The sequence below is a fragment of the Pristiophorus japonicus genome, chromosome 1 (genome assembly GCF_044704955.1).
Source record: "Pristiophorus japonicus isolate sPriJap1 chromosome 1, sPriJap1.hap1, whole genome shotgun sequence".
NCBI classification, from domain to species: domain Eukaryota; kingdom Metazoa; phylum Chordata; class Chondrichthyes; family Pristiophoridae; genus Pristiophorus; species Pristiophorus japonicus.
This window is the reverse complement of record NC_091977.1, coordinates 325,316,565-325,343,118: the sequence shown is the minus strand read 5'-3', so window position 1 is coordinate 325,343,118 and position 26,554 is coordinate 325,316,565. Positions and strand designations below refer to the sequence as shown.

The window sequence follows — 26,554 nt, the reverse complement described above, 5'->3', positions numbered from 1 at the left end:
ACCAAGCCACATGAGATGTTAGGACAGGTGACCAAAAGCTTGATCAAAGAGGTAGGTTTCAAGGAGCGTCTTAAAGGAGGAAAGAGGTGGAGAGGTTTAGGGAGGGAACTGCAGAGCTTAGGGCCTCGGTAGCTGAAGACACGGCCACCAATGGAGGGACGATTAAAACCGGGGATGTGCAAACGGCTAGAATTGGAGGAGCGCAGAGATCTCGGGAGTGATGTCAGGCTGGAGGAGGTTACAGAGATAGGAAAGGATGAGGCCATGGAGGGATTTGAAAACAAGGATGAGAATTTTAAAATCAAGGTGTTACTAGATCGGGAGCCATTATAGGTCAGCGGTGACAGGGGTGACAGCGTTGCTGGACAGTAAACAAATAAATTGTACCAAAGCAAAATACTGTGGATGCTGGAATCTGAAATAAAAATAGAAAATGCTGAAAATCTCAGTGGGTCAGGCAGCATCTGTGGAGAGAAAAACAGTTAACATTTCGGGTCGATGACCCTTCGTCAGAACTGGCAAATGTTCGAAAAGAACAGATTCTTAACAAGCACTGAAAGGGGGAGGGGAAGAAAGAACAACAGGGGAAGGTTTGTGATAGGGTGGAAAACAGGAGAGATTAGAGAGATGAAAGGAATGTTGGGCCGACTTGAAATGGTAATGCCAAGTAAGAAAAACATTAGTCTAGATAGGGTATGAATGACAGAATAAATACCAGCTGCCATTGGAGACAGAGAGAAAAAAATTACATAAAATTGGGGGGGGCCGGGGGGAGGGGGAGGGGGGGGGATGTAAGGGAGCCAAATATGGGCAGAGGTTATGGTCTGAAATTGTTGAACTCGATGTTGAGTCCAGAAGGCTGTAAAGTGCCTAAACGAAAGATGAGGTGCTGTTCCTCGAGCTTATGTTGAGTTTCATTGGAACAGTGTAGGAGGCCGAGGACGGAGAGGTCAGAGTGGGAGTAGAGTGGAGAATTAAAGTGACAGGCGACCGGAAGCTCGGGGTCACACTTATGGACTGAACGGAGGTGTTCCGCAAAGCGGTCACCCAATCTGCGTTTGGTCTCCCCAATGTAGAGGAGACCGTGAGCAGCGAAACAGTATACTAAATTGAAAGAAGTACAAGTAAATCACGGTTTCACCTGGAAGGAGTATTTAGGGCCCTGGACAGTGGGAAGGGAGGAGATAAAAGGGCAGGTGTTGCATCTCATGTGCTTGCACGGGAAGGTGCCGTGGGAAGGGGAGGGGGTGCTGGGGATGACTGCGGAATGGACCAGATTGTCGTGGAGGGAGCGGTCCCTTTAGAATGCTGAGAGGGGAGGGAAGGAGAAGATGTGATTGATGGTGGGAGCATGCTGGAGGTGGCAGAAATGGCGGGGGATGATCCGTTGAATGTGGAGGCTGGTGGGATGAAAGATGAAGACAAGGGGAGCCCTGTCGTGGTTCAGAGAGGGAGGGGACGGGGTGAGAGCAGAGGTGCGGGAAATAGAATGGACATGGTCGAGGGCCATGTTAACCACGGCGGAGGGGAATCCTCGGTAAATTGTACTGCAGATTGTATGCAATCATTTAATTTACAATTTATGTCCATTGCGGAATATAATAAAGAAGTTGATTCACAAAATCTTTTTAACCTTGTATATGGATTTACCCGAAAATAAATATATATATTCTTTTCACAGTGCCACTTACTCCTCCCAGAAACCTCCAGTTCTCAGATATTGGGCACAGCACTGGCAGGGTGACCTGGGACGCAGGCTCAAAGAAAGCTCGCGGGTATCGCATCATGTACGTGAAAACCGATGGGGCAACAATAAATGAGGTAAGCGCAGGAATCGGTTACTGAACAGCTCACTGATAGCAATAATAAGACAAATTTACCATTAATCTATATTCGTAAAGACTGATTGGGTGGGGGAGGGGGAAGCTGGGGAGGAGAAATTGCTCTTGTGTTTTGCACTAAATAAATGTGTGTTAATGAGTAACCATTTTGTTTGTTCACGCTAACCAAGATAGTGACCATAAAGCTGTCAGATTGTCGTTAAAAACCCATCTGGTTCACTGATGCCCCTTTAGGGAAGCAATTCTGCTGTCCTTACCCGGTCTGGGCCTATATGTGACTCCAGTCCCCACACCCGACGTGGTTGACTCTTAACTGCTCTCTGAAGTGGCCCAACAAGCTCCTCAGTTGTACCAGTGACGGGCCATAAATGCCGACCTTGCCTGTGAGGGCCACATCCTGAGAATGAATTAAAAAACAAATCTGTTCCCTCTCATCAAATTGCATATGTGGGTACATGTAGGTTATGCTCATTGATGTAGACACCTAGCATCAACAATTTTACTCCACTGGTAAAGAAGCCTTCGACTGATTTGTTATAACATTTTAAGGCTGTACTTTCACGGAAAAAGGCCTATCTTCAATTCATATAGCAACTTGCACAAGTGGTTACGTTTTGCATGTGCGAGGCCTGCCATGTTGAAGTGACAGACCTGCCAATGTGGCCCTCTGTTGACCCCGTAAAGGAACCACCTTGGTTTGGGAACATTGAGCATGTTCCTTCTTGTATCGGGAGGCTGCCGATCGCTGTTCGCTCACCCAGTTGATGGCGTTAGTCGTGCTGGAGCATTTACCAGAGAGGACCGTTGAGAGCAAAGAGTTTCCCTCTCCCTTTCTGATTTGGCCACCAACATCGTGCTTATCGAGGTCCTTCGCCAGAGGGAGGAGTGAATGAGAGCTCTGGCGCTTTCCGAATCCGGCAAAACTGCAGGCTCAGACCCGCCTTGCCAGAATTCCTGAAGAGTCTGGGTCAACGTGACTGCAAGCGGTTGGCATCCTTCTTCACCAACATGCTCACCTCTGGCCCGAGTTACGGCAACACACAAAGGTCATCCTGAAACCAGGGCGGGATGGGGGGAAGCTGCCGATACTCCCAATATCCCCTCCGGCCGAAAGCACTGTGTTATGTACAAGCTCCCGGAAAGGATGTTACGCCGAAGACTTGTGCCATTCTTCAAGGATTACATGATTAAAGAGCAATGTGGGTCTAGACATGGCCAGCACCCCTGTTCCCAGGTAATTGCATAGCATGGCCCTCAGCGCATCGGGGCCTGATCACGGCAACATAAGATATTAATGGGCAGGAAAAGGCCAGCTGGTCCATCAAGCCTGCCCAACACCTCACGATGGCTAGAATGCCATGACTAGACACTCCCCATTCCCACCCCTCCACCCTCAACCCTGCAACCATGGGGAGAGGCAAAAAAACCCATTAAATTTCCAAGGCACAAAAGGCCAAAATTACTCTGGAAAATTCCTCTCCGACCCCCTCAGGCGATTGAAACCAGTCCAGGAGATCACACGGGCCAAGTGCTATCTGTAAAGACACTGACCTTCTATATGTTGGAGTCTCTGTCAGTCCAGCTCCCTTTTAAAGGCAGTGCAGAAAGTCAACACCCACCACACCAGCCGGCAACACATACCAGATGCTCACTACTCTCTGGGAAAGAAGAACCACCCAACATCCAGTCTATTCCTACTCTTACACAGTTTGAAGGCATGTCCCCTGGTCCTCCCCAGTCTGTTCAACTGGAATAATCCCTCACTAGGAACTCTTTCCAGCCCTTTCGTTATTTTACAGACCTCCATCATGTCACCCCTAAGTCTACGTTACTCTGAAATAAATAGACCAAGGACCTTGAGCCTACCTGAGTAACTGAGGTTTTTTAAGCTAGGAATCATTGTCTTGGCTCTCCTCTGGACCTTTTCCAAGGGCACTATATCACCCACCACGTGGGGGGACCAGAACTGGACCCCAGGGATAAACCATCCGGCTTCAGTGGGTCACGTGGTCCACATCAGAGCTTCATACAGGCACTGCAACCACCTGTACATCAATGGAAGATGAAGGATAGACTGTTGGTGTGATTATGGCGAGCCTACCCAAACCACAGAGCAACTCGTCAACCATTTCCCATGAAGATCCTTCCCTGGAGGAATAGCTTCAATCCAGAGGCTGGAGAATAGGCGACAAACTTGGAACGGCGACAAAATTTATTGTTTGCTTTTCAAGCTACCTTACGTTGGAGGAAGGAGAACTTGCTAGGAATAGAGCAGCAAAGCAACCTGAGATAAATAAAACTGGCAAATGGGAAAGCTGAGACAACACATAGAATTACATGAAATCTACAGCATGGAAACTAGCCATTTGCCCCAGTGGTCCACATTGGTGTTTATGCCCCACACCAGACTCCTCCCACCCTACTTCATCTCACCCCATCAGCATAATCTTCTAACTCTTTCTCCCTCATGTGTTTATCTAGATCCCCCTTAAATACATTTATGCTATTCACCCCAATCACTCCCTGTGGTAGTGAGTTCCACATTCTCACCACTCTTTGGGCAAAGAAGTTTCTCCTGAATTCCCTATTGGTGATTATCTTGTATTTATGACCCATAGGTTGAAGTTGAAGACTCAACGACAATTTTCTTAAGAAATCTGACATCGCATACAGAGTACACGGTTGCCATTTTTTCAATTTACGATGAAGGGCAATCAGACCCACTCACAGGCAGTTTTACCACAAGTAAGTCGCAGAATTTGTCTTTACGTCTTCTCAGCAAACATTGTTCCTTGACTCTCGCTCATGTTCTACTCGAAACTAATGATTCAATATGAAAAATAAAATTTGCTTCTACAGAATGCACTTTATGCCCTAATGCTTTGCTGTGCTTTTTTAAATTCCTTGTCCAATTCAGAGAATGTCCCAAAGCCTTTGGCCTTAACAGTCAGCGATGTTTCTGTAGACGAGTTCAGAGTGAGTTGGAGACATGCTGCTGATGATATTACTTTATACAGATTGGCATGTACTCCCCTGAGCGGTGAAGAGGCAAAGGAGGTAAGGCACAGTACATCTAGATGTGGTGCTAATTTAGAAGTTAAATTCTCCCCCCCACCCCAAAAAAAATCTGTATTTTTGTTTAATAATTATGAATAATTGAATCCAGAAAAGCACTTCTTGTAAATGAGAACTATCGCAACCAAAACTTCCTTTTTGTGTTTATTGCAGCAAAATTATAAACCCCTTCATTCTAACCACATAGAAACATAGAACCATAGAAAATAGGTGCAGGAGTAGGCCATTCGGCCCTTCGAGCCTGCACCATCATTCAATATGATCATGGCTGATCATGCATTTCAGTACCCCATTCCTACTTTCTCTCCCTTTAGCCGTGAGGGCCACATCTAACTCCCTTTTGAATATATCTAACGAACTGTCCCCAACAACTTTCTGTGGTAGAGAATTCCACATGCCCACAACTCTCTGAGTGAAGAAGTTTCTCCTCATCTCGGTCCCAAATGGCTTACCCCTTATCCTTCGACTATTACCCCTGGTTCTGGACTTCCCCAACATCGGGAACATTCTTCCTGCATCTAATCTGTCCAATCCCATCAGAATTTTATATGTTTCTATGAGATCCCCTCTCATTCTTCTAAATTCCATTGAAAACAAGCCTAGTCGATTCAGTCTTTCTTCATATGTCAGTCCTGTCATCCCGGGCATCATTCTGGTGAACCTTCGCTGCACTCCCTCAATAGCAAGAATGTCCTTCCTCAGATTAGGAGACCAAAACTGTACACAATATTCAAAGTGTGGCCTTACCAAGGCCCTGTACAATTGTAGTAAGACCTCTATGCTCCTATACTCAAATCCTCTCGCTATGAAGGCCAACATGCCATTTGCCTTCTTCACCGCCTGCTGTACCTGCATGCCAACCTTCAATGACTGATGTACCATGACACCCAGGTCTCGTTGCACCTCCCCTTTACCAATCTGTCACCATTCAGATAATAATCAGCCCTCCTGTTTTTACCACCAAAGTGGATAACCTCACATTTATCCACATTATACCACATCTGCCATGTATTTGCCCACTCACCTAACCTGTCCAAGTCACCCTGCAGCCTCTTAGCATCCTCCCCACAGCTCACACTGCCACCCAGCTTAGTGTCATCTGCAAACTTGGAGATATTACATTCAATTCCTTCGCCTAAATCATTAATGTATATTGTAAATAGCTGGGGTCCCAGCATTGAACCTTGCGGTACCCCACTAGTCACTGCCTGCCATTCTGAAAAGGACACGTTTATTCCTACTCTCTGCTTCCTGTCTGCCAACCAGTTCTCTATCCACGTCAGTACATTACCCCAATACCATGTGCTTTAATTTTGCACACTAATCTCTTGTGTGGAACCTTGTCAAAAGCCTTTTGAAGGTCTAAATACACCACATCCACTGGCTCCCCCTTGTCCACTCTACTAGTTACATCCTCAAAAAATTCGAGAAGATTTGTCAAGCATGATTTCCCTTTCATAAATCCATGCTGACTTGGACCGATCCTGTCACTGCTTTCCAAATGCGCTGCTATTACATCTTTAATAACTGAATCCAACATTTTCCCCACCACAGTTGTTAGGCTGACCGTTCTATAATTCCCTGTTTTCTCTTTCCTTTTTTTAAAAGTCGGGTTATATTAGCTACCCTCCAGTCCATAGGACCTGATCCAGAGTCTATAGAATGTTGGAAAATGACCACCAATGCATCCATTATTTCTAGGGCCACTTCCTTAAGTACTCTGGGATGCAGACTATCAGACCTTGGGGATTTATCGGCCTTCAATCCCATCAATTTCCCTAACACAATTTCCTGACTAATAAGGATTTTCTTTAGTTCCTCCTTCTCGCTGGACCTTCATTAACCTAGCATTTCTGGAAGGTTATTTGTGTCATCCTTAGTGAAGACAGAACCAAAGTATTTGTTCATCTGGTCTGCCATTTCTTTGTTCCCCATTACAAATTCACCTGATTCTGACTGTAAGGGACCTACATTTGTCTTCACTAATCTTTTTCTCTTCATATATCTGTAGAAGCTTTTGCAGTCAGTTTTTATGTTACCTGCAAGCTTACTCTCATATTCTATTTTCCCCCTCCTAATTAAACCCTTTGTCCTCCTCTGCTGAATTCTATATTTCTCCCAGTCCTCAGATTTGCTGCTTTTTTGGCCAATTTATATGCCTCTTCCTTGGATTTAACACTATCCCTAATTAGCCTTGTAAGCCACGGTTGAGCCACCTTCCCCGTTTTATTTTTACGCCAGACAGGGATGTACAATTGTTGAAGTTCATACATGTGATCTTTAAATGTCTGCCATTGCCTAGCCACCGTCAACCCTTTAAGTATCATTCGCCATTCGACATTTACAATTTAGCTACACTTCATAAACAGAGAACATTCCCTCCGTGTGTGTTCCGGAAAGTATGTCATGTAGAAAATATTTTGCTTATTTAGGAAGTGTATTCATTTGAATTGCCATGTAAAGTTACATTTTGCAAAGAGTTATCCAGATACATTTACTTCTTGGTTCTCAGTTTGATTTGAACTTTTGAAGTACTTTATTTCCCCTTTCAGTGATCATAAAATATTTGCTATGATCAATGACTACAGATATCAAATGAGATAACTGGAGCATTAGGCAGTATTCTCATATATTCAAATAACATAGAAAGTCCAATAAAGTATTTACCCCAGCTGGCTTTTATGATTTTAGAAGTGTCTCCAAAGTATAAACTTTAGAATTTCTTGGAATAAGTTATATACCGGAAATCACTCACTGACTCTGATCTGACTCCTCTTCACCAGGAAATGAATCAGCCTTTAAGCTACAATTCTCTTTAATGTCAGACTTGCATATCAAAGGTGCTATCTTAACACGTCGTGGTACGTGACGCATGGGCTGTGGCTCAGTGGGTAGCACTCCTGCCTCTGGGTTCAAAGTCCCACTGCAGAGACTTGAGCACAGAATCCAGGCTGACTCCTCTCAGTGGAGTACTGAGGGAGTGCTGCACTGTCAGAGGTGCCGTCTTTCAGATGAGACATTAAACCAAAGCCCCGTCTGCCCTCTCTGGAGGACGTAAAAGATTCCATGGCATTATTTGTAGAAGGGTAGTTCTCCCCAATGTACTAGCCAATAGATATCCCTCAACCAACATCTCCAGAACACTAATACAAAAGCAAAATACTGCAGATGCTGGAATTCTGAAATAAAAGCAGAAAATGCTGGAAATACTCAGCAGATATTCTGACGAAGGGTCATTGACCCGAAACGTTAACTCTGTTTGTCTCTCCGCAGATGCTGCCTGACTTGCTGAGTATTTCCAGCATTTTCTGTTTTTATCCCAAAACATTATCGCATTGTGGGTAATGTTTCTCTAATTTTTTGGGGCTGCGCAGATATTCCATGCATGTGCAGTTTTTCCATTTAATAGGCGGTGAGCCGGCTGCGCAGGACTGCAAGATCGTGGCCGCGCTGCTTAAAGGGAACATTGATTGTGGGAGTTTGGTGAGCACAAATCGGCTGCCGTGTTTCCAACATTACAACAGTGACTACACTTCAAAAACACTTCATTGGTTATAAAGCGCGTTGTGATGTCCAGAAGTGGTGAAAGGCACTATATAAATGCAGGTCTTTTTTAAATGCATTGGTGGAGATTTTCCTGGTGCTGGAGAGCAATGGATCACCTAGGCACTGTGAATATTGGAAAATCAGGCATGGGGATCATTTTGACTTGGGTTGACAATGTAAAACAGTGAAACTGCAGCCCGATTTACATCCTTCCTCATTTTTATTTCCATTGATCTCGAAGACTTGATTATTCCAACGCACTCCTGGCTGACATCCCACTTTCTACCCTCTGTAAACTTGAGGTCATCCAAAACTCTGCTGCTGGTACCCTACCTCGCACCAAATCCCGTTCATCCATCACCCCTGTGTTTGTTGACCTACATTGGCTCCTGGTTAAACAACACCTCGATTTCAAAATTCTCATTCTTGTTTACAAATCCCTCCATGGCCTCGCCCTTCCCTATCTCTGTAATCTCCTCCAGCCCTACAATGCTCCGGGATCTCTGCATTCCTCCAATTCTGGCCTCTTGAGTGTCCCCGATTTTAATCGCTTCACCATTGGCAGCCGTGCCTTGAGTTGCTAAGGCCCTAAGCTCTGGAATTCCCTCCCTAAACCTCTCCGCCTCGCTACCACTCTCTCCTTTAAGATGCTCTTTAAAATCTACCTATTTGACTAAACTTTTGGTCATCTGTCCTAATATCTCCTTAGGTGGCTCGATGCCAATTTTGTCTGATAACGCTCTTGTGAGGCACTTTGAGACATTTTATTACGTTAAAGGTGCTATACCAATGCAAATTGTTGTTGAAGTCGACAAAAATAGAAATCTGGAGAGAGATGTAAAACGGACAAAATGACCCCCCTAGTTGTAAAGAAGCCCACATGCGTTTCCTTCATTAATTGGGTGGGTCCCTTTAAGGGTGTGCGCTGCGACTCATGGAATCCTCCACTTTTCATCCCGACTGAATGATCATCTGTAAATAATGGCAATAGTAACATCTAGGCTTAGACCTGTTTTATTTACAGGTTAAAGAGATATATTAGATATATTTTAAATCTCTTTATGTGGGAAGCAAATGCTTGATTTACATCGGGAACTTTTATTTTGCAGTTTGTTTTGAGTGGGGACACGGACACTATAGTTCTTGATGATTTATTGCCCGGGACGGAGTATGAGGTTTCTCTCTCTGCGATTTACAGCGATGAGACAGAAAGTGACGTTGTGGCTGTTCTAGAGACTACACGTAAGATAACACGCGTGTGAAAGTATCCTGCTCAATTTGCTTAGATGGAAAATGAGATCTGTAACATTGGCCCTGAAATTCCGATGTCTACGGACTCGGGAAGGCATCGGAAAAGCCGGTTTTCAGCGCGCAATGCGTATGCGCTGAAAACCGGCTTTTCCGATCTGTCAAGTTTCTGGTTTGACAGATCCTCCGTATCTCGGGAGCGAGGACACTTGCAGGGCAAGATTTCTGATATTTACAAATATCTTGCCCAGCAAATGTCCTTTAAAATCTTGCGCCTGAAAAAGCAGGTGTATAGCCTACTTTTGCAGGTGCAAGTGTTTAAAAATACACAAAAACATTTTAAAATAAAGTTATAAAAACACACTTTATTGTTAAAAACACTCCCCACTAGAGTAAGTTTATTTTAAGGCTAAATTAAAAAAACTTTTTAAAAAGTCGGGAAAATATATTTTTTCATAACGACTTTAATTTAAATGAATGTTAAATATGTAGTTTATTTTCTATTTTTTATTGTGTTTTGTGTTTTTGGATGGGAGGGGGTGTTTCTCATTCATAGTAATTCCGGACTTACGGAACTCCTATTACTATGAATGAGAGTCTATACTACACCTGATTGGCTGCTGTCTCCAGCTCCAGGCCTGCGCACGTCTCCACGTGCATGCGCTGCGTCGCGCAGTCACGGGAGGCCTCAGGCTCGGAAATTCCAACGGGCGCAGCAGCAACAGGTAAGTGTGCATCTTTTTTCTCTGTTTCTGTCATTTGCCCGCGGGAAGAGCTCGACCGGAATTTAAGAGCCATTATAGTTTCGGTTGTGCTGCTGTATGCTAAAACCTAATATTTTCTAAATACCTAATACTCTGCCACCGGGGAGCGGGGATGCCCGCTCTATCCAAGTCCTATTCACCCATCACTCCTCTGCTTGCTGATCTACATGGGCTCCTGGTTCAGCAATGCCTCGATTTTAAAATCCTTGTGTTCAAACCCCTCCATGGCCTTGTCCCTCTCTATCTCTGTAACCGCCTCCAGCCCTACAACTCTCCGAGAACTCTGTGTTAATCCAATTCTGGCCTCTTGCGCATCATTGAAAATACATTGCTCCACCATTGGCGGCCGTACCTTCAGCTGCATAGACCCTAGCTGTGGAATTCCCTCCCTAAAACTCAAGCAGAATGCCAGGCTGAGTGAACGTGGCCCCGACACTGCGAAGAAACCGCATCCGGAGCGGCAACGGAAAGATGAGGTTTATTTTCAGTAGTTGGCTGCCTCCTTTCATTTTTGCCCATTAGTGACCGGCCGCCGGTACGTGTCCCCTGAAGCTGTCGCTGTTATCGCCCGGTGCAGCTGCAGGGGAAGAAACCCAATTTAGGGACCAGGACGCTAATGGGGCGATGCGCACGACGATGACCTTACGATTCCACGGAGCAGGAGATCAGGGCTCAATTCCATCGAACCGGCGCTAAACTCCTGCCTAATATGGTGGGAGTCATTTTCAGCGACACGTCCGATCGCAAACACGTTTATATCCCGGCTAAAAGGAGGCGCAAAGTAGCCCAATTTCTCCCCCTTAGATTTTAAGGAACATCTTAAAGGAATAGAGAGAATAAGAGAGGCGGCAAGTTTTAGGGAGGGAATTCCACAGCTAGGGTCTATGCAGCTGAAGGTACGGCCGCCAATGGTGGAGCAATGTATTTTCAATGATGCGCAAGAGGCCAGAATTGGATTAACACAGAGTTCTCGGAGAGTTGTAGGGCTGGAGGCGGTTACAGAGATAGAGAGGGGCAAGGCCATGGAGGGGTTTGAACACAAGGATTTTAAAATCGAGGCATTGCTGAACCAGGAGCCCATGTAGATCAGCAAGCAGAGGAGTGATGGGTGAATAGGACTTGGATAGAGTTATGATACAGGCAGCAGAGTTTTGGATGAGCTCAAGTTTACAGAGGCTTGTAGGTGGGAATCTGGCCAGTAAAGTAGGGAGGTAACAAGGAATGGATGAAAGTTTTCCCATGTACGTCCTCCCGATTGATCCTCAGAGGTGTGTGCCCTAGGGGGCTGTCTGTTGATCTTTTGCTTACCTCAGTGGAGCAAGTTGGGAAACAGAGATAGAAAAACAACTCGATAGGTTGGAAATTAGTTGTGACCCATTTTCAGGCCCATTAGCAAAGTATGCCCGAAACCCAAGTTCGGTGTGTTAATTGAATTACTATAAATGCATCTATTCATCTAATTAAAAATCGTAGATACATTACCAGGCAAAGCTCTTATGAACAAATTTATAGTACTAATGTATAAGGTCAGATAAATATTACACATCAATTTATCCAGGGTGGTGCCATATGATTAAGAATTACTTTTAACTCTAATTCTAAATTACAGTTCAGCGGATAATCACGACAACAACAACAGCCAGAACAACAACTCATCGACCAACGACAGCAGGTACGTAATTATTAATGATAAAAAGGTTATTACCGGTCAATAATATAATTAAAATGAAACTGTTTATATTTTTATACCTAAGTAAAACATTTACGATTATTTAATATAAATGTCCTCTTCGCCTAGTCACCTCCCTGGTGACAGATTAAATTGTTGCATGTATTAAAATGTTTTTCTCGTGTACATTATTACATCGACTTACAGCACAGAAATAGCTCATTCGGCCCAACTGGTCTGTGCCGATGTTTAAGCTCCACCCTGCTTCATCTCACCCCATCAACAGACCCTCATGAGACAATCTAGCTTCCCCTTAAATGCACCTATGCTATTCGCCTCAACCCCTACCTGTGTAGTGAGTTCCACATACTCACCACTCTCTGGGTAAAGAAGTTTCTCCTGAATTTCTTATTGGATTTATTAGTGACTATCATATATTGTGTGCTGACATGGATTGAGAACTGGTTGTCAGACAGGAAGCAAAGAGTAGGAGTAAATGGGTACTTTTCAGAATGGCAGGCAGTGACTAGTGGGGTACCGCAAGGTTCTGTGCTGGGGCCCCAGCTGTTTACATTGTACATTAATGATTTAGATAAGGGGATTAAATGTAGTATCTCCAAATTTGCAGATGACACTAAGTTGCGTGGCAGTGTGAGCTGCGAGGAGGATGCTATGAGGCTGCAGAGTGACTTGGATAGGTTAGCTGCAAAGGCATGGCAGATGAAGTATAATGTGGATAAATGTGAGGTTATCCACTTTGGTGGTAAAAACAGAGAGACAGACTATTATCTGAATGGTGACAGATTAGGAAAAAGGGAGGTGCAACGAGACCTGGGTGTCATGGTACATCAGTCATTGAAGGTTGGCATGCAGGTACAGCAGGCGGTTAAGAAAGCAAATGGCATGTTGGCCTTCATAGCGAGGGGATTTGAGTGCAGGAGCAGGGAGGTGTTGCTACAGTTGTACAGGGCGTTGGTGAGGCCACACCTGGAGTATTGTGTACAGTTTTGGTCTCCTAACTTGAGGAAGGACATTCTTGCTATTGAGGGAGTGCAGCGAAGGATCACTAAACTGATTCCCGGGATGGCGGGACTGACATATCAAGAAAGACTGGATCAACTGGGCTTGTATTCACTGGAGTTCAGAAGAATGAGAGGGGATCTCATAGAAATGTTTAAAATTCTGATGGGTTTAGACAGGTTAGATGCAGGAAGAATGTTCTCAATGTTGGGGAAGTCCAGAGCCAGGGCTCACAGTCTAAGGATAAGGGGTAAGCCATTTAGGACCGAGATGAGGAGAAACTTCTTCACCCAGAGAGTGGTGAACCTGTGGAATTCTCTACCACAGAAAGTTGTTGAGGCCAATTCACTAAATATATTCAAAAAGGAGTTAGATGTAGTCCTTACCACTAGGGAGATCAAGGGGTATGGCGAGAAAGCAGGAATGGAGTACTGAAGTTGCATGTTCAGCCATGAACTCATTGAATGGCGGTGCAGGCTCGAAGGGCCGAATGGCCTACTCCTGCACCTATTTTCTATGTTTCTATTTATGAGATATTTCTCTCAGATTCAGCATCTCAGACCTGTCATTGCTTACGAACCAGAATGTGTCTTACTTGCTCAATATCTGAGTAATTGTGTAGTGAGCTCACGGGTTAAACAGCATAACTCCATCACGGTAATCCCACTTACTGGAACAGATATATGAGAACATAAGAACATAAGAAATAGGAGCAGGAGGAGGCCAATTGGCCCCTCGAGCCTGCTCCGCTATTTAATAAGAGCATGGCTGATCTGATCATGGACTCAGCTCCATTTCCCTGTCTGCTCCCCATAACCTTTTATTCACTTATCGCTCAAAAATCTGTCTATCTCTGCCTTAAATATATTCAATGACCCAGCCTCCACAGCTCTCTGGGTCAGAGAATTCCATAGATTTACAACCCTCAGAGAAGAAATTCCTCCTCATCTCAGTTTTGAAAGGGCGACCCCTTATTCTCAAACTATGCCTCCTAGATTCCCCAATGAGTGGAAATATCCTCTCTGTATCTACCCTGTCAAACCCCTCATAATCTTATATGTTTCAATAAGATCACCTCTCATTCTTCTGAATTCCAATGAGTATAGGTCTAACCTATCAACCTTTCTTCCTTTCTTCATAAGTCAACCCCCTCATCTCCGGAATCAACCGAGTGGACCTTCTCTGAACTGCCTCCAATGCAAGTATATCCTTTTTTAAATAAGGAGACCAAAACTGTACACAGTACTCTAGGTGTGGTCTCACAGTTGTACCAGGACTTCTCTGCTTTTATACTCCATGCCCTTTGCAATGAAGGCCAACATTCCATTTGCCTTCCTTATTACTTGCTATAGCTACATACTAACTTTTTGTGTTTCATGCACAAGGACCCCCAGATCCCTCTTTACAGCAGCGTTTTGTAATTTTTCTCCATTTAAATAATAATTTGCTTTTTTATTTTTTCTGTCAAAGTGGATAACCTCACATTTTCCAACATTATACTCCATCTGCCAAATTTTTGCCCACTCACTTAGCCTGTCTATATCTCTTTGCAGATTTTTTGTGTCCTCTTCATAATTTGCTTTTCCACCAATCTTTGTATCATCAGCAAACTTGGCTACATTACATTCGGTCCCTTCATCCAAGTCATTAATATAGATTGTAAATAGTTGAGGCCCCAGCAGCGATCCCTGCGGCACCCCACTAGTTACTGCTTGCCAACCGGAAAATTACCCATTTATTCCGACTCTTTGTTTTCTGTTAGTTAGCCAATCCTCTATCCATGCTAATATATTACCCCCAACCCTGTGAACTTTTATCTTGTGCAGTAATCTTTTATGTGGCACAATATTCCAACAGCGGATAGTCAAGGGGCTGTAGGGGGGGAGGAATTTAACACACTAACTTAACAACTTAACTAGTGGGGTGCCACAGGGGTTGGTGCTGGGGCCTCAACTATTTACAATCTATATTAATGACTTGGATGAAGGGACCGAGTGTAATCACTAAGGAGGTGGTACTCAATAAGATAATGAGACTAAAGGCAGATAAATCCCCTGGACCTGATGACTTGCATCCTAGGGTCAAGAGAAGTGGTGGCAGAGATTGTGGATACATTGGTTGTAATTTACCAAAATTCCCTGGATTCTGGGGAGGTCCCAGCAGATTGGAAAACTGCAAATATAATGCCCCTATTTAAAAATGGAGGCAGACAAAAAGCAGGAAACTATAGACCAGTAAGCCTAACATCTGTGGTTGGGAAAATGTTGGAGTCCATTATTAAAGAAGCAGTAGCAGGACATTTGGAAAAGCAAAATTCGGTCAGGCAGAGTCAGCATGGATTTATGAAGGGGAAGTCATGTTTGACAAATTTGCTGGAATTATTTGAGGATGTAACGAATAGGGTGGATAAAGGGGAACCAATGGATGTGGTGTATTTGGACTTCCAGAAGGCATTTGACAAGGTGCCACATAAAAGGTTACTGCACAAGATAAAAGCTCACGGGATTGGGGGTAATATATTAGCATGGATAGAGGATTGGCTAACTAACAGAAAACAGGGAGTCGGGATAAATGGTTCATTCTCTGATTAGCAACCAGTAACTAGTGGGGTGCCGCAGGGATCAGTGCTGGGACCACAACTATTTACAATCTATATTAATGAATTGGAAGAAGGAACTGAGTGTAACGTAGCCAAGTTTTCTGACGATACAAAGATGGGAGGAAAAGCAATGTATGAGGAGGACACAAAAAATCTGCAAAAGGACATAGACAGGCTAGGTGAGTGGGCAAAGATTTGGCAGATTGAGTATAATGTTGGAAAGTGTTAGGTCATGCACTTTAGCAGAAAAAAATCAAAGTGCAAGTTATTATTTAAATGGAGAAAGATTGCAAAGTGCTGCAGTACAGCGGGACCTGGGGGTACTTGTGCATGAAACACAAAAGGATAGTATGCAGGTACAGCAAGTGATCAGGAAGGCCAATGGAATCTTGGCCTTTATCGCAAAGGGGATGGAGTATAAAAGCAGGGAAGTCTTGTTACAGCCACACAGGGTATTGGTGAGGCCACACCTGGAATACTGCATGCAGTTTTGGTTTCCATATTTACGAAAGGATCATCATCATAGGCAGTCCCTCGGAATCGAGGATGACTTGTTTCCACTCCCAAAGTGAGTTCTCTGGTGGCTGAACATCCAATACGAGAGCCACAGACTCTGTCACAGGTGGAACAGACATTTGTCGAGGGAATGGGTGGGTGGGGCTGGTTTGCCGTGTGCTCCTTCCGTTGTCTGCGCCTGACCTCTTCACGCTCTCTGTGTTGAGACTCGAAGAACTCGACGCCCTCCTGGATGCACTTTCTCCACCTCGGGCGGTCTTAGGCCAGGGTCTCCCAGGTGTCAGTGGTGTTGTCATACTTTACCAGGGAGGCTTTGAGGGTGTCCTTGTAACGCTTCCGCTGCCCACCTTTGGCTCGTTTACCATGAAGGAGCTCCGCATAAAGCATTTGCTTAGGGAGTCAAGTATCTGGCATGCGAACTATGTGGCCTGCCCAGCAAAGCTGATCGAGTGTGGTCAGTGCTTCAATACTGATGTTAGACTGGACGAGGACACCGATGTGGTGCACCTGTCCTCCCAGGGGATTTGCAGGATTTTGCGGAGACATCGTTGGTGATATATCTCCAGCGACTTGAGGTGCCTTCTATACATCATCTATGGGCATACTTGCTTTGGAGGCAGTTCAGAGAAGGTTCACTAGGTTGATTCCAGAGATGAGGGGGTTGACTTATGAGGAAAGGTTGAGTAAGTTGGGTCTCTACTCTTTGGAATTCAGAAGAATGAGAGGTGATCGTATCGAAACAAATAAGATTATGAGGGGGCTTGACAAGGTGGATGCAGAGAGGATGTTTCCACTGATGGGGGAGACTAGAACTAGAGGGCATGATCTTAGAATAAGGGGTCACCCATTTAAAACCGAGATGAGGAGAAATTTCTTCTCTCAGAGGGATGTAAATCTGTGGAATTCGCTGCATCAGAGAGCTGTGGAAGCTGGGACATTGAATAAATTTAAGACAGAAATAGACAGTTTGTTAAACGATAAGGGGTTATGGGGAGCGGGCAGGGAAGTGGAGCTGAGTCCATGATCAGATCAGCCATGAGCTTATTGAATGGCAGAGCAGGCTCGAGGGGCATTATGGTGTACTCCTGTTCCTATTTCTTATGTTCTTATGTTCCTATTGAATGCCTTCTGGAAATCCAAATACACCAAATCCACTGGTTCCCCCTATCCACCCTGCTCGTTACACCCTCAAAGAACTCCAGCAAATTTGTCAAACATGATTTCCCTTTCATAAAACCATGCTGACCCGGCTTGATTGAATTATGTTTTTCCATATGTCCTGCTACTGCTTCCTTAATAATGGACTCCAGCATTTTCCCAACGACAGATGTAATGCTAACTGATCTATAGTTTCCTGCTTTCTGTCTGCCTCCTTTTTTAAATAGGGGCGTTATGTTTGCGGTTTTCCAATTCGCTGGGACCGCCCCAGAATCCAGGAATTTTGGTAGATTACAACCAAGGCATCCACTCTCTCTGCAGCCACTTATTTTAAGACCCTAGGATGCAAGCCATCAGGTCCAGGGGACTTGTCCACCTTTAGTCCCATTATTTTACCGAGTGCTACTTCTTTAGTGATAGTTTAAATTTCCTCCCTTTGGATTTCCAGAAGGCATTCAATAGGAACATAAGAACATAAGAAATAGGAACAGGAGTACGCCATACGGCCCATCCATTGGGATGTTTTTAGTGTCTTCTACCATTAAGACAGATACAAAATATTTGTTCAAAGTCTCTGCCATTTCCCTGTTCCCTATTATTAATTCCCCAGTCTCATCCTCTAAGGGACCAACATTTACCCTCTTATGAGCTTTTTCGACTTAAGAATATACACTCCTGCAGACTGCAGTTGAAGCTATAAAGTACTAAACAGACGTATTAAACAATAAATGGATAATTAAGCAGCGTAGTAATAACACACTCCAGATTTACAGTAACTGTAGATTTAACTATCCGTTTCAATAAGATGACAAAATAACAACAGAGGTCTATGCTATGCTAAAATTAAATGCCAAACTGGACCTGGTACATAGAAACATAGAAAATACGTGCGGGAGTAGGCCATTCGGCCCTTCGAGCCTGCACCACCATTCAATATGATCATGGCTGATCATGCAACTTCAGTACCCCACTCCTGCTTTCTCTCCATACCCCCTGATCCCTTTAGCTGTAAGGGCCACATCTAACTCTCTTTTGAGTATATCCAATGAACTGGACACCACGACTTTCTGTGATAGAGAATTCCATAGGTTCACAATTCTCTGGGTGAAAAAGTTTCTCCTCATCTCGGTCCTAACCACATAGAACCATAGAAACATAGAAAATAGATGCAGGAATAGGCCATTCGGCCCTTCGAGCCTGCACCACAATTCAATATGATCATGGCTGATCATACATTTCAGTACCCCCATTCCTGCTTTCTCTCCATACCCCTTGATCCCTTTAGTCGTGAGGGCCACATCTAACTCCCTTTTGAATATATCTAACGAACTGGCCCCAACAACTTTCTGTGGTAGAGAATTCCACATGCCCACAACTCTGAGTGAAGAAGTTTCTCCTCATCTCGGTCGTAAATGGATTACCCCTTATCCTTAGATTGTGACCCCTGGTTCTGGACTTCCCCAACATCGGGAACATTCTTCCTGCATCTAACCTGCCCAATCCCATCAGAATGTTATATGCTTCTATGAGAGCCCCTCTCATTTTTCTAAATTCCATTGAATATAAGCCTAGTCGATCCAGTCTTTCTTCATATGTCAGTCCTGCCATCCCGGGAATTAGTCTGGTGAACCTTCGCTGCACTCCCTCAATAGCAAGAATGTCCTTCCCCATATTAGGAGACCAAAACTGCACACAATACTCAAGGTGTGGTCTCACCAAGGCCCTGTACAACTGCAGTAAGACCTCCCTGCTCCTATACTCAAATCCTCTCGCTATGAAGACCAACATGCCATTTGCTTTCTTTACTGCCTGCTGTACCTGTATGCCTACTTTCAATGACTGATGTACCATGACACCCAGGTCTTGTTGCACCTCCCCTTTTACTAATCTGTTACCATTCAAATAATAATCTGCCTTCCTGTTTTTGCCACCAAAGTGGATAACCTCACACTTATCCACATTATACTGCATCTGCCATGCATTTGCCCACTCAACTAACCTGTCCAAGTCACCCTGCAGTCTCTTAGCATCCTCCTCACAGCTCACACTGGCACCCAGCTTAGAGTCATCTGCAGACTTGGAGATATTACTTTCAATTCCTTCATCCAAATCATTAATATATATTGTAAATAGCTGGGGTCCCAGCACTGAACCTTGCGGTACTCCACTAATCACTGCCTGCCATTCTGAAAAGGACCCGTTTATCCCGACTCTCTGCTTCCTGTCTGTCAACCAGTTCTTTATCCACGTCAATACATTACCCCCAATCCCATGTGCTTTAATTTTGCACACTAATCTCTTTTGTGGGACCTTGTCAAAAGCCTTTTGAAAGTCCAAATACACCACATCCACTTGTTCTCCTTTATCCACTCTACTAGTTACATCCTCAAAAAATTCTAGAAGATTTGTCAAGCATGATTTCTTTTTCATAAATCCATGTTGACTTGGACCGATCCTGTCACTGCTTTCCACATCTTTAATAATTGATTCCAGCATTTTCCCCATTACCGATGTCAGGCTAACTGGGTCCCTGAATATTAAACTTAAGAGCAGTTTGGACTTGACCTGTCATGGTGTCTTTCCTGCCTATCGCTATCTCTGATGGTTGCAGAGAGCTTATTCAATTGGAACAATACAAGCTGAGTGAGGTATAGGTTACCAATTTTTTTTCTATGTCCCCGGTCACCACCCCCCACCACCCCCCCCTCCCGCCAAGCATGGGCACAGGTACGGTGGAGTGCACCGTAAGTACACACGGAGCTCCTGAATCGGAGGTTGGCTGGGGGCATGGGCGGGATTGGGAGCTGTTGGCGATGTGGACGGGTGGGGGGAATCTAGCTGCTGCTGCAAGACTGAGCCGCTCTGAGCAGCAGTAACTGGCTGCCAGCTGTGGGCTGGTGCCGCTCAACAATTGTGTCAAGATGTGCCACACAATACATTCGTGGAGCTACCGAGTGTATTGTAGAATGCTATAACACTAAGACAGAACATGCTGTGAGCTCCATCGCTGTTCTGCAAGAAATAATACTGAGGCGTTGGAAATCCCAGGCTAGGAAGCCTGGTAAGCACCATGATTGAGACTGCATAGTGTTGGCCCATTCCAGGAATCACTTCTCATCTCTCTAAAGAAAAAAAGTGCAATGGCGTTACACATAAATGGAACCAGAGTTGGACAAAGTGGCCATCCATGGCTTTGGTTCTATGGGATGGCTGATGACCTCATCTCTTCACTTGCCTCCACACTAGATTTTGGAAAGGGATTAAAATAATAATTAGTGTATTCATTGTATATTTTTTTGTAGAAGGGTCTCCAAGGACAAGAGTTTCCATTTTGGGTGTAATCGGTGATGTGGGTAAAATCGTGCTAGTTTTATGAAATGAAATGTTTTTTTTTGCTCAAGGTTTCACTGAAACACATTTGCGTATCGAATCTCTGAACCAGTGCAATTGGGCAACATTTCAGAATGTTATTTTTTTTAAATTTGCATTAAAAAAACATTCCTTGATGCATCTAAGATTGGTAACCTGGCGCAGTTTGATTAATACAGCTGAAAATGGGTTTATCACAAAAAATCAGCATTTTAAATCTCAGTGTCAATGCACCACATGTGAGTAACCCGATTTTAGATAACAGAAAACGATATTAGTAAAATACTATACAGAACCTGGTTACATCGGTGTGCAGTAGTCAGTTTTTTCGTAAATAAAAAATAAATAAAAAAGCTTTTAAAACGTGCCTATTAGTGTCCTTGTGCCCAAAAGAACTAGCTTAATTTTAAGAGTCTCTTCGAAGGCCTCCACATGAGTACAATTAGCGGAAACTCGAGCTGGGGGCTTAGCCAGGTTTGTGGGTGGGGCCGACTTCTAGCGCGATGTTTTTCAAACCAGCGCAAAAGATTGCGGAAACGCAAGTTGTGCTGAACGTAATTTGCACTTAAAATTTCTTGATCTTGTGCGCTTTTTGGGCGAATTGTGCCGAAAAAAGTAATGCAACCTAACGGAAACTCCAGGCCCAAGGATTGTCATGGCTTCTTTTGTAAATGTCTACGCCAACAATCACTAAAATCTGTGAGAATTATTCTGGTGATTCACAAATTGCCTCTTATGATTATTTGTTAAATTATGTAAAGAAAAATTAATTAAATGAATGAATCTAAAAGTACACATTTTATCAGATAATTACCTAAAGCCTGATTTCCAATTTGCTTTCATTTATTTGGTTTAGTTATTCGATCTGGAATAAGAAACCTGGTTGTGGATGATGAAACCACATTTAGCCTACAAGTGTCATGGGACCCTGCTGATTCCTTCATCACGCAGTACAGAGTGTCCTACGTATCTCTTAAAGGAGACCGTGCGGAAGAAGCGGTAAGCATGGTCTGTATAAGTTTTCACCTATTTTATTAGGAATGAACTATGGGAGTGTCCTTACGAATACCAAACTGAGTGAAAGGTAAATTACGAAAGAGAATTGGGGAACAGCATCTTTACTCTTTAAAAGTTAACATCCTATCTATTGCCTGGCACAAGTCAAGTGTTAATTGATTACCTAGACAACAGTCCCTTGTTCACTATCTTCACATTCTCCACTTATTGGGCTCAATTTTCCCCAGTTATCTACACCGTTGTTTTGGCATACTCCGTTTTTTTTTGGCCTAACTTAAGATACCCAAGTTTCCCCAAAGTTTCTGTGCCAGTGTAACTCAGTTAGTTCCGATTTTTTTAGGTTAGTATTTTTTTGCGTCATTGCGGGCATAACCTAATGTCTGCGCCAGTTTTTCACATTTAAGCAAGTTTGACCAACTTACATTTTTCCTAGGATGGCGTATGTGACCTTCCCAAAAAACCTTCTGCGCACTTAAGAAAAACCAGCGCACATTTAAAAATCGGCGCAGAAAGACGCCATTGTTTTTCTGCGGTTTTGGAGGCAGTCAAGAAGACATTAAATATGCATCATGAAGCTTAATTCTTTTCAAACTCAAAACGGAGAAAATGGAAGTCTAATGCAGTTCTTTAATTTGGGATTTTTTTCAAAGTGCCACGCCACCACCAAACGTCTCCTCACCGGGCTTGAGGGTCGGGGTGTCAACCGCCAGAATCACTCCCTCACTCCCTCGCCCTGACACAGGGGCTCAGGGCTTGGCTTCAAAAGAAGCCCGGTGGGGAGGGGGGCGGGGTGGAAGCCGAACTGAAGGGATGAGAACCCTTATACTATGCAGCAGCTTCAAAAGAAGCCCGGGGTGGCTGTTTGCCGAGCTCTTGTGTCCGGGCGAGGGAGCGATTCTGCCGGCCGACCCTTGAGCCCGGTGAAGAGACGCTCGGTCGGTGGTGGGTGGTACTTTGAAAAAAATCTAAAATTAAAGAATTGCATTAGACGTCATTGCCCTAAATGTCCTCATTTGAATGCTTGGCTTCCCGTTCTAAGCCAGTCTATTGCGCATGTGCCGACCAGGGTGTGGTCCATACTGGGGCATCGACCTTGGGGAGAGAGAGAGGAGCGAAGCTTTAACTCCTTGTCCTGCTGTTTTGAGCATCTTGCAAAGGTACAATTAAATTATGGGGGCAATATTGACAATGCCATACCGCATGCAAGCCTTCTGCATGATGGTGCTGCAGAGGAGACGATTGATTCAACGTCATCGCATGAGGAACCTCAGAGCATGTAGCATGATGGGCAGGAGGCCTTACCCACATCGGGTATATTGAGACAGGCATTCATACCTGTACCTGAGTGGTACAGACTGTGTGAGAAGGCTGCGTTTCTGCAAAGAAGTTGTAACTGAGATCTGTGAGTTAGTAAAAGCATACCTGCGAACTAGAAGTGTCAGGAGGATTGCTTTGTCAGTTGAAATGAAGGTTACAGCTGCACTTTCATTCTATGCATCTGGATCATTCCGGGCCACAACTGGGGATGTGTGCACCATTTCTCAACATACAACACATATCTGCATTCGGCAGGTGACTGCTGCACAAAATGCCCGGAGGAATGACTACATAAAGTTCCCATGACTGCCCAGGCAATGCGTGAAAGGGCTGTGGGCTTCTCCAGGATTGCTGACTTGCCAAAGGTACAGGGCTGCATTGATTGTACCCACATCACTTTGCGAGGATTCAGAGATGTACAGGAACAGAAAAGGCTTCCATTCTGTTAATGTGCAGCTCGTGTGTGACGACATGCATCGCATCATGTCAGTTGATGCGAGATACCCTGGGAGCACCCATGATGCATTTATCCTATGCGAGAACGCTATATCTGCAATGTTTCAGCAGCAGCCAGAAGGGCAGAGCTGGCTCCTGGGAGACAAAGGTACGGTCTCTCCACCTGGCTCATGATGCCCCTATGTGTAACCCAGACGGAAGCTGACTGGGAGCACAACATGTTGCACATTGCAACGTGCAGCATAATAGAGAGGACCATTGACATCTTCAAACAGCGTTTTCGATGCCTGGTCCATTCTAGAGGCTACTTGCTGTACTGCCTTGAGATTGTCGGTCAGTTTACTGTTGTGTGCTGCATGCTGCATAAATTAGCCATCATGAGGTGGCAGCAGCTGGTAGCAGAAGACCCACCTGAGATGAGAGTGGCTGATGATGAGGAAAAAGATGCAGATGATGAGGAGGAGGACGAGGAAGCCATGCAACTACCTGAACCCTGAGCACGACGGCGAAGGAGGGCGGGCCGTCGTGCCCCTTTAACAATTGCCCGAGCTTTGCACCAGCAGCTCATCTGTGAACGCTTTGCTGCCTGAAGGCTCAGCGGCAACTATTGCAAATGGAGCATGTTTACTGTTGGGACCTGTTCCGTAATGTTGTGTTGTGTTAATGGAACAAATAATGGAAATGATTCTTCTTTAGCTCAGAAAGTTGTGTTAATAATGGAACAAATAATGGAAATGATTCAGTTATATTTTAAAATATATTTTAAGTTTAACACTTAACTTAACTTTAATAAAAATATTCTTGTATCAAACTTTAAAGTTTTCAGTTAAGATCACTTACAAACTTTAAGATCACTTGAAAACTTTAAGATTACTTACAAACTTTTAAACTTGTAAATTTACATTACTTACAAAAAACTTTTAATTTGAGAACAGTTACAACAGTAACAACAATAATTATAACAACAGCAGCAGCAAAGAAAGGCTGGACCCATCTCTCCTCCACCTTATTGTAAGAGCGCCCGCTGCGCTTGGTCTTGTTGACTCCACCCCTGCCCGCAGGCGGTGGCGCAGCGTTTCTCGGGTTGGTACCAAGCTTATTCTTTCAAACATCTCGGGTAATGCGCATTTCTTGATGGGGGACATGGGCAGGTGGTAATGTGGAAGGCCAGGCTTGGGCCTCTTCAGAGGCTGGTCTGGGGATTGGAGTGGGAGTGGCAGTTGATTCTATCAGTGGCCGCAGGGTCTGGGCGTGTTCCCTTATTGCAGCGGCTAACTCCTCCCTCATATTTGCCGACAGTGTATCAGCTGCCTGCAACATTCCCTCCCTCATGTTCCCGGACAGTGTTCCCATTTCTCGTGAGAGTGTTGTTACTTCTCCCGACAGTCCCAATACCTCATCACCCACCTCACTGATGGTGTCCAGGAGTGATCGCGTAAGGTCAATGCTCTCCCCACTCATTGCCATCATCTGAACCACATCTGTTAGATCCTGCACCTCAGGAGAGTGGTCGAGCTCTCCTTCCCCTCCTCACCCTGGGTGTGGCTTGCGGCATCCCACTGGAACCCGCAGCCTCGGACTGTGAGAAACCATGGAATGTCCCAACAGTCGTACCACTCAAGAAAGGGCCTGGCAGCTCAATGAGCGGCATCTGCACCTCCTCCAGAGTGAGTATAAGAGTGGGGGCTTCATCCAAACCCTCCCCCTGCCCCTCCCCCCCCCCCTCCCCCCCCCATGCCCTTGGTCTGGAAGGTGGGATTGGAAGATGTTCTCCTCTTCAGGCTTGTCCGCATCTGAATCTTCTTCTGCATCGGCTTCAGCCTCGTCAGGGTTGGCCTCAAGTTCTGCAAAATATAACAGAACAGACAAATGGTTAGCAGCAGAGGAGGGGGAAGGGTGGGTGGCATGAGTAGGCTCACACAGCGCAGGCCAGGCAGCAAGCTGATTTGAAGGGCTACGATGAATGGTAACACATTGCATCAACTGAAGCGTAGCTGACTGAGACATCCCCATGAACCGAAGCATGGCTAGCCCGCGCAGTACTTAACATTTAGCAAAGCCAGACTGTGGAATTTGCAGGACTTACCCTCTCCCTCGAGTGTGGGCCCAGCTTGTGCAGTGGTGGTTGCTTTTCTCCAGGCAGGGCCCATCAAAGCAACGACTCTCTCTTCTAAGGGTGTCAGTGGGTGCAGATTTGCCGGGTCCCCTGTGCGAGTTCTTTCCCTTTTGTTGTGTGCCACCTTCCTCTGCAAAGATGAAAATGTAACTTTTTAGAGAGGGTGTCTTTCTGCTTGGTGGGACATATATAGATGGTCACATTTACAATTGAATAAATGAAAATATTACTTACACTAACTACTTGACCAAGGTCCTGCCACTTCTTTTTACACCAGCCTCCAGACCGCGGGGTGGTCACCATTGCACAGTAATCTTCTGCAAATTGGTTCTAGCGTTTCTTCATTTCTTTTGGTGAAACTTTTATATGACCTCTGCTGGTGTTCAGCTCATGCCATATGGCCTCAATTACAGTAACTATGCCTCCACTTCATCCTGTAAGAAATTCTTTAGCCGTGTTGCATCTTGTATTGCAGCTCCGATTTTTCCATTGAGAATTAAAGTTCTCACACACAACTGGTTCTTTATAAATGGTCGAATGCAGACCGGGAGCTGTACTGGGCATGCGCGCCCATAGCAGTCATTTAAAAAATGTCCTTTTTTTTCCGTGCATGGACAGAAAGGGGGAGGCATTGTTTTTTCGGCGCAGACATTAGGCTCCACCCCCAAAGCTAAAGGACAGGCTGTGCGGCGCCAATATAAAAAAATAGAACAGGGAAAGTTGCTAGTTATTTTTTTTTGAGTCATCGGTGTTTTGTATCTGTAAAGCATGCACTCCCATGTTCCGCCACCAGGGAGTGCATCCCCTGAAGTCCCAACGGATCCCAGCATCCCTTGGGAGCAC

General features: G+C 44.7%; 1 protein-coding gene across 7 annotated transcripts in view; it reads left to right on the top strand.

Annotated features, from left to right (window-relative positions):
* The window catches only part of col14a1a (collagen, type XIV, alpha 1a), a 285,165-nt gene that overhangs the window by 130,056 nt on the left and 128,555 nt on the right, over positions 1-26,554 (top strand). For 6 of the 7 annotated variants that reach the window (XR_011594955.1, XR_011594954.1, XM_070888832.1 and 3 more), the window contains 6 exons: positions 1,682-1,821; positions 4,460-4,586; positions 4,759-4,898; positions 9,572-9,704; positions 12,084-12,146; positions 21,662-21,813. Coding sequence is in view for 5 of the 7 variants with exons in the window: in XM_070888832.1 (XP_070744933.1) it covers positions 1,682-1,821; positions 4,460-4,586; positions 4,759-4,898; positions 9,572-9,704; positions 12,084-12,146; positions 21,662-21,813 (755 nt within the window). In the remaining 2 variants the exon portion in view is untranslated. The remainder of the gene's footprint in view (positions 1-1,681; positions 1,822-4,459; positions 4,587-4,758; positions 4,899-9,571; positions 9,705-12,083; positions 12,147-21,661; positions 21,814-26,554) is intronic. The other variant, XM_070888840.1, reaches the window with a different exon arrangement.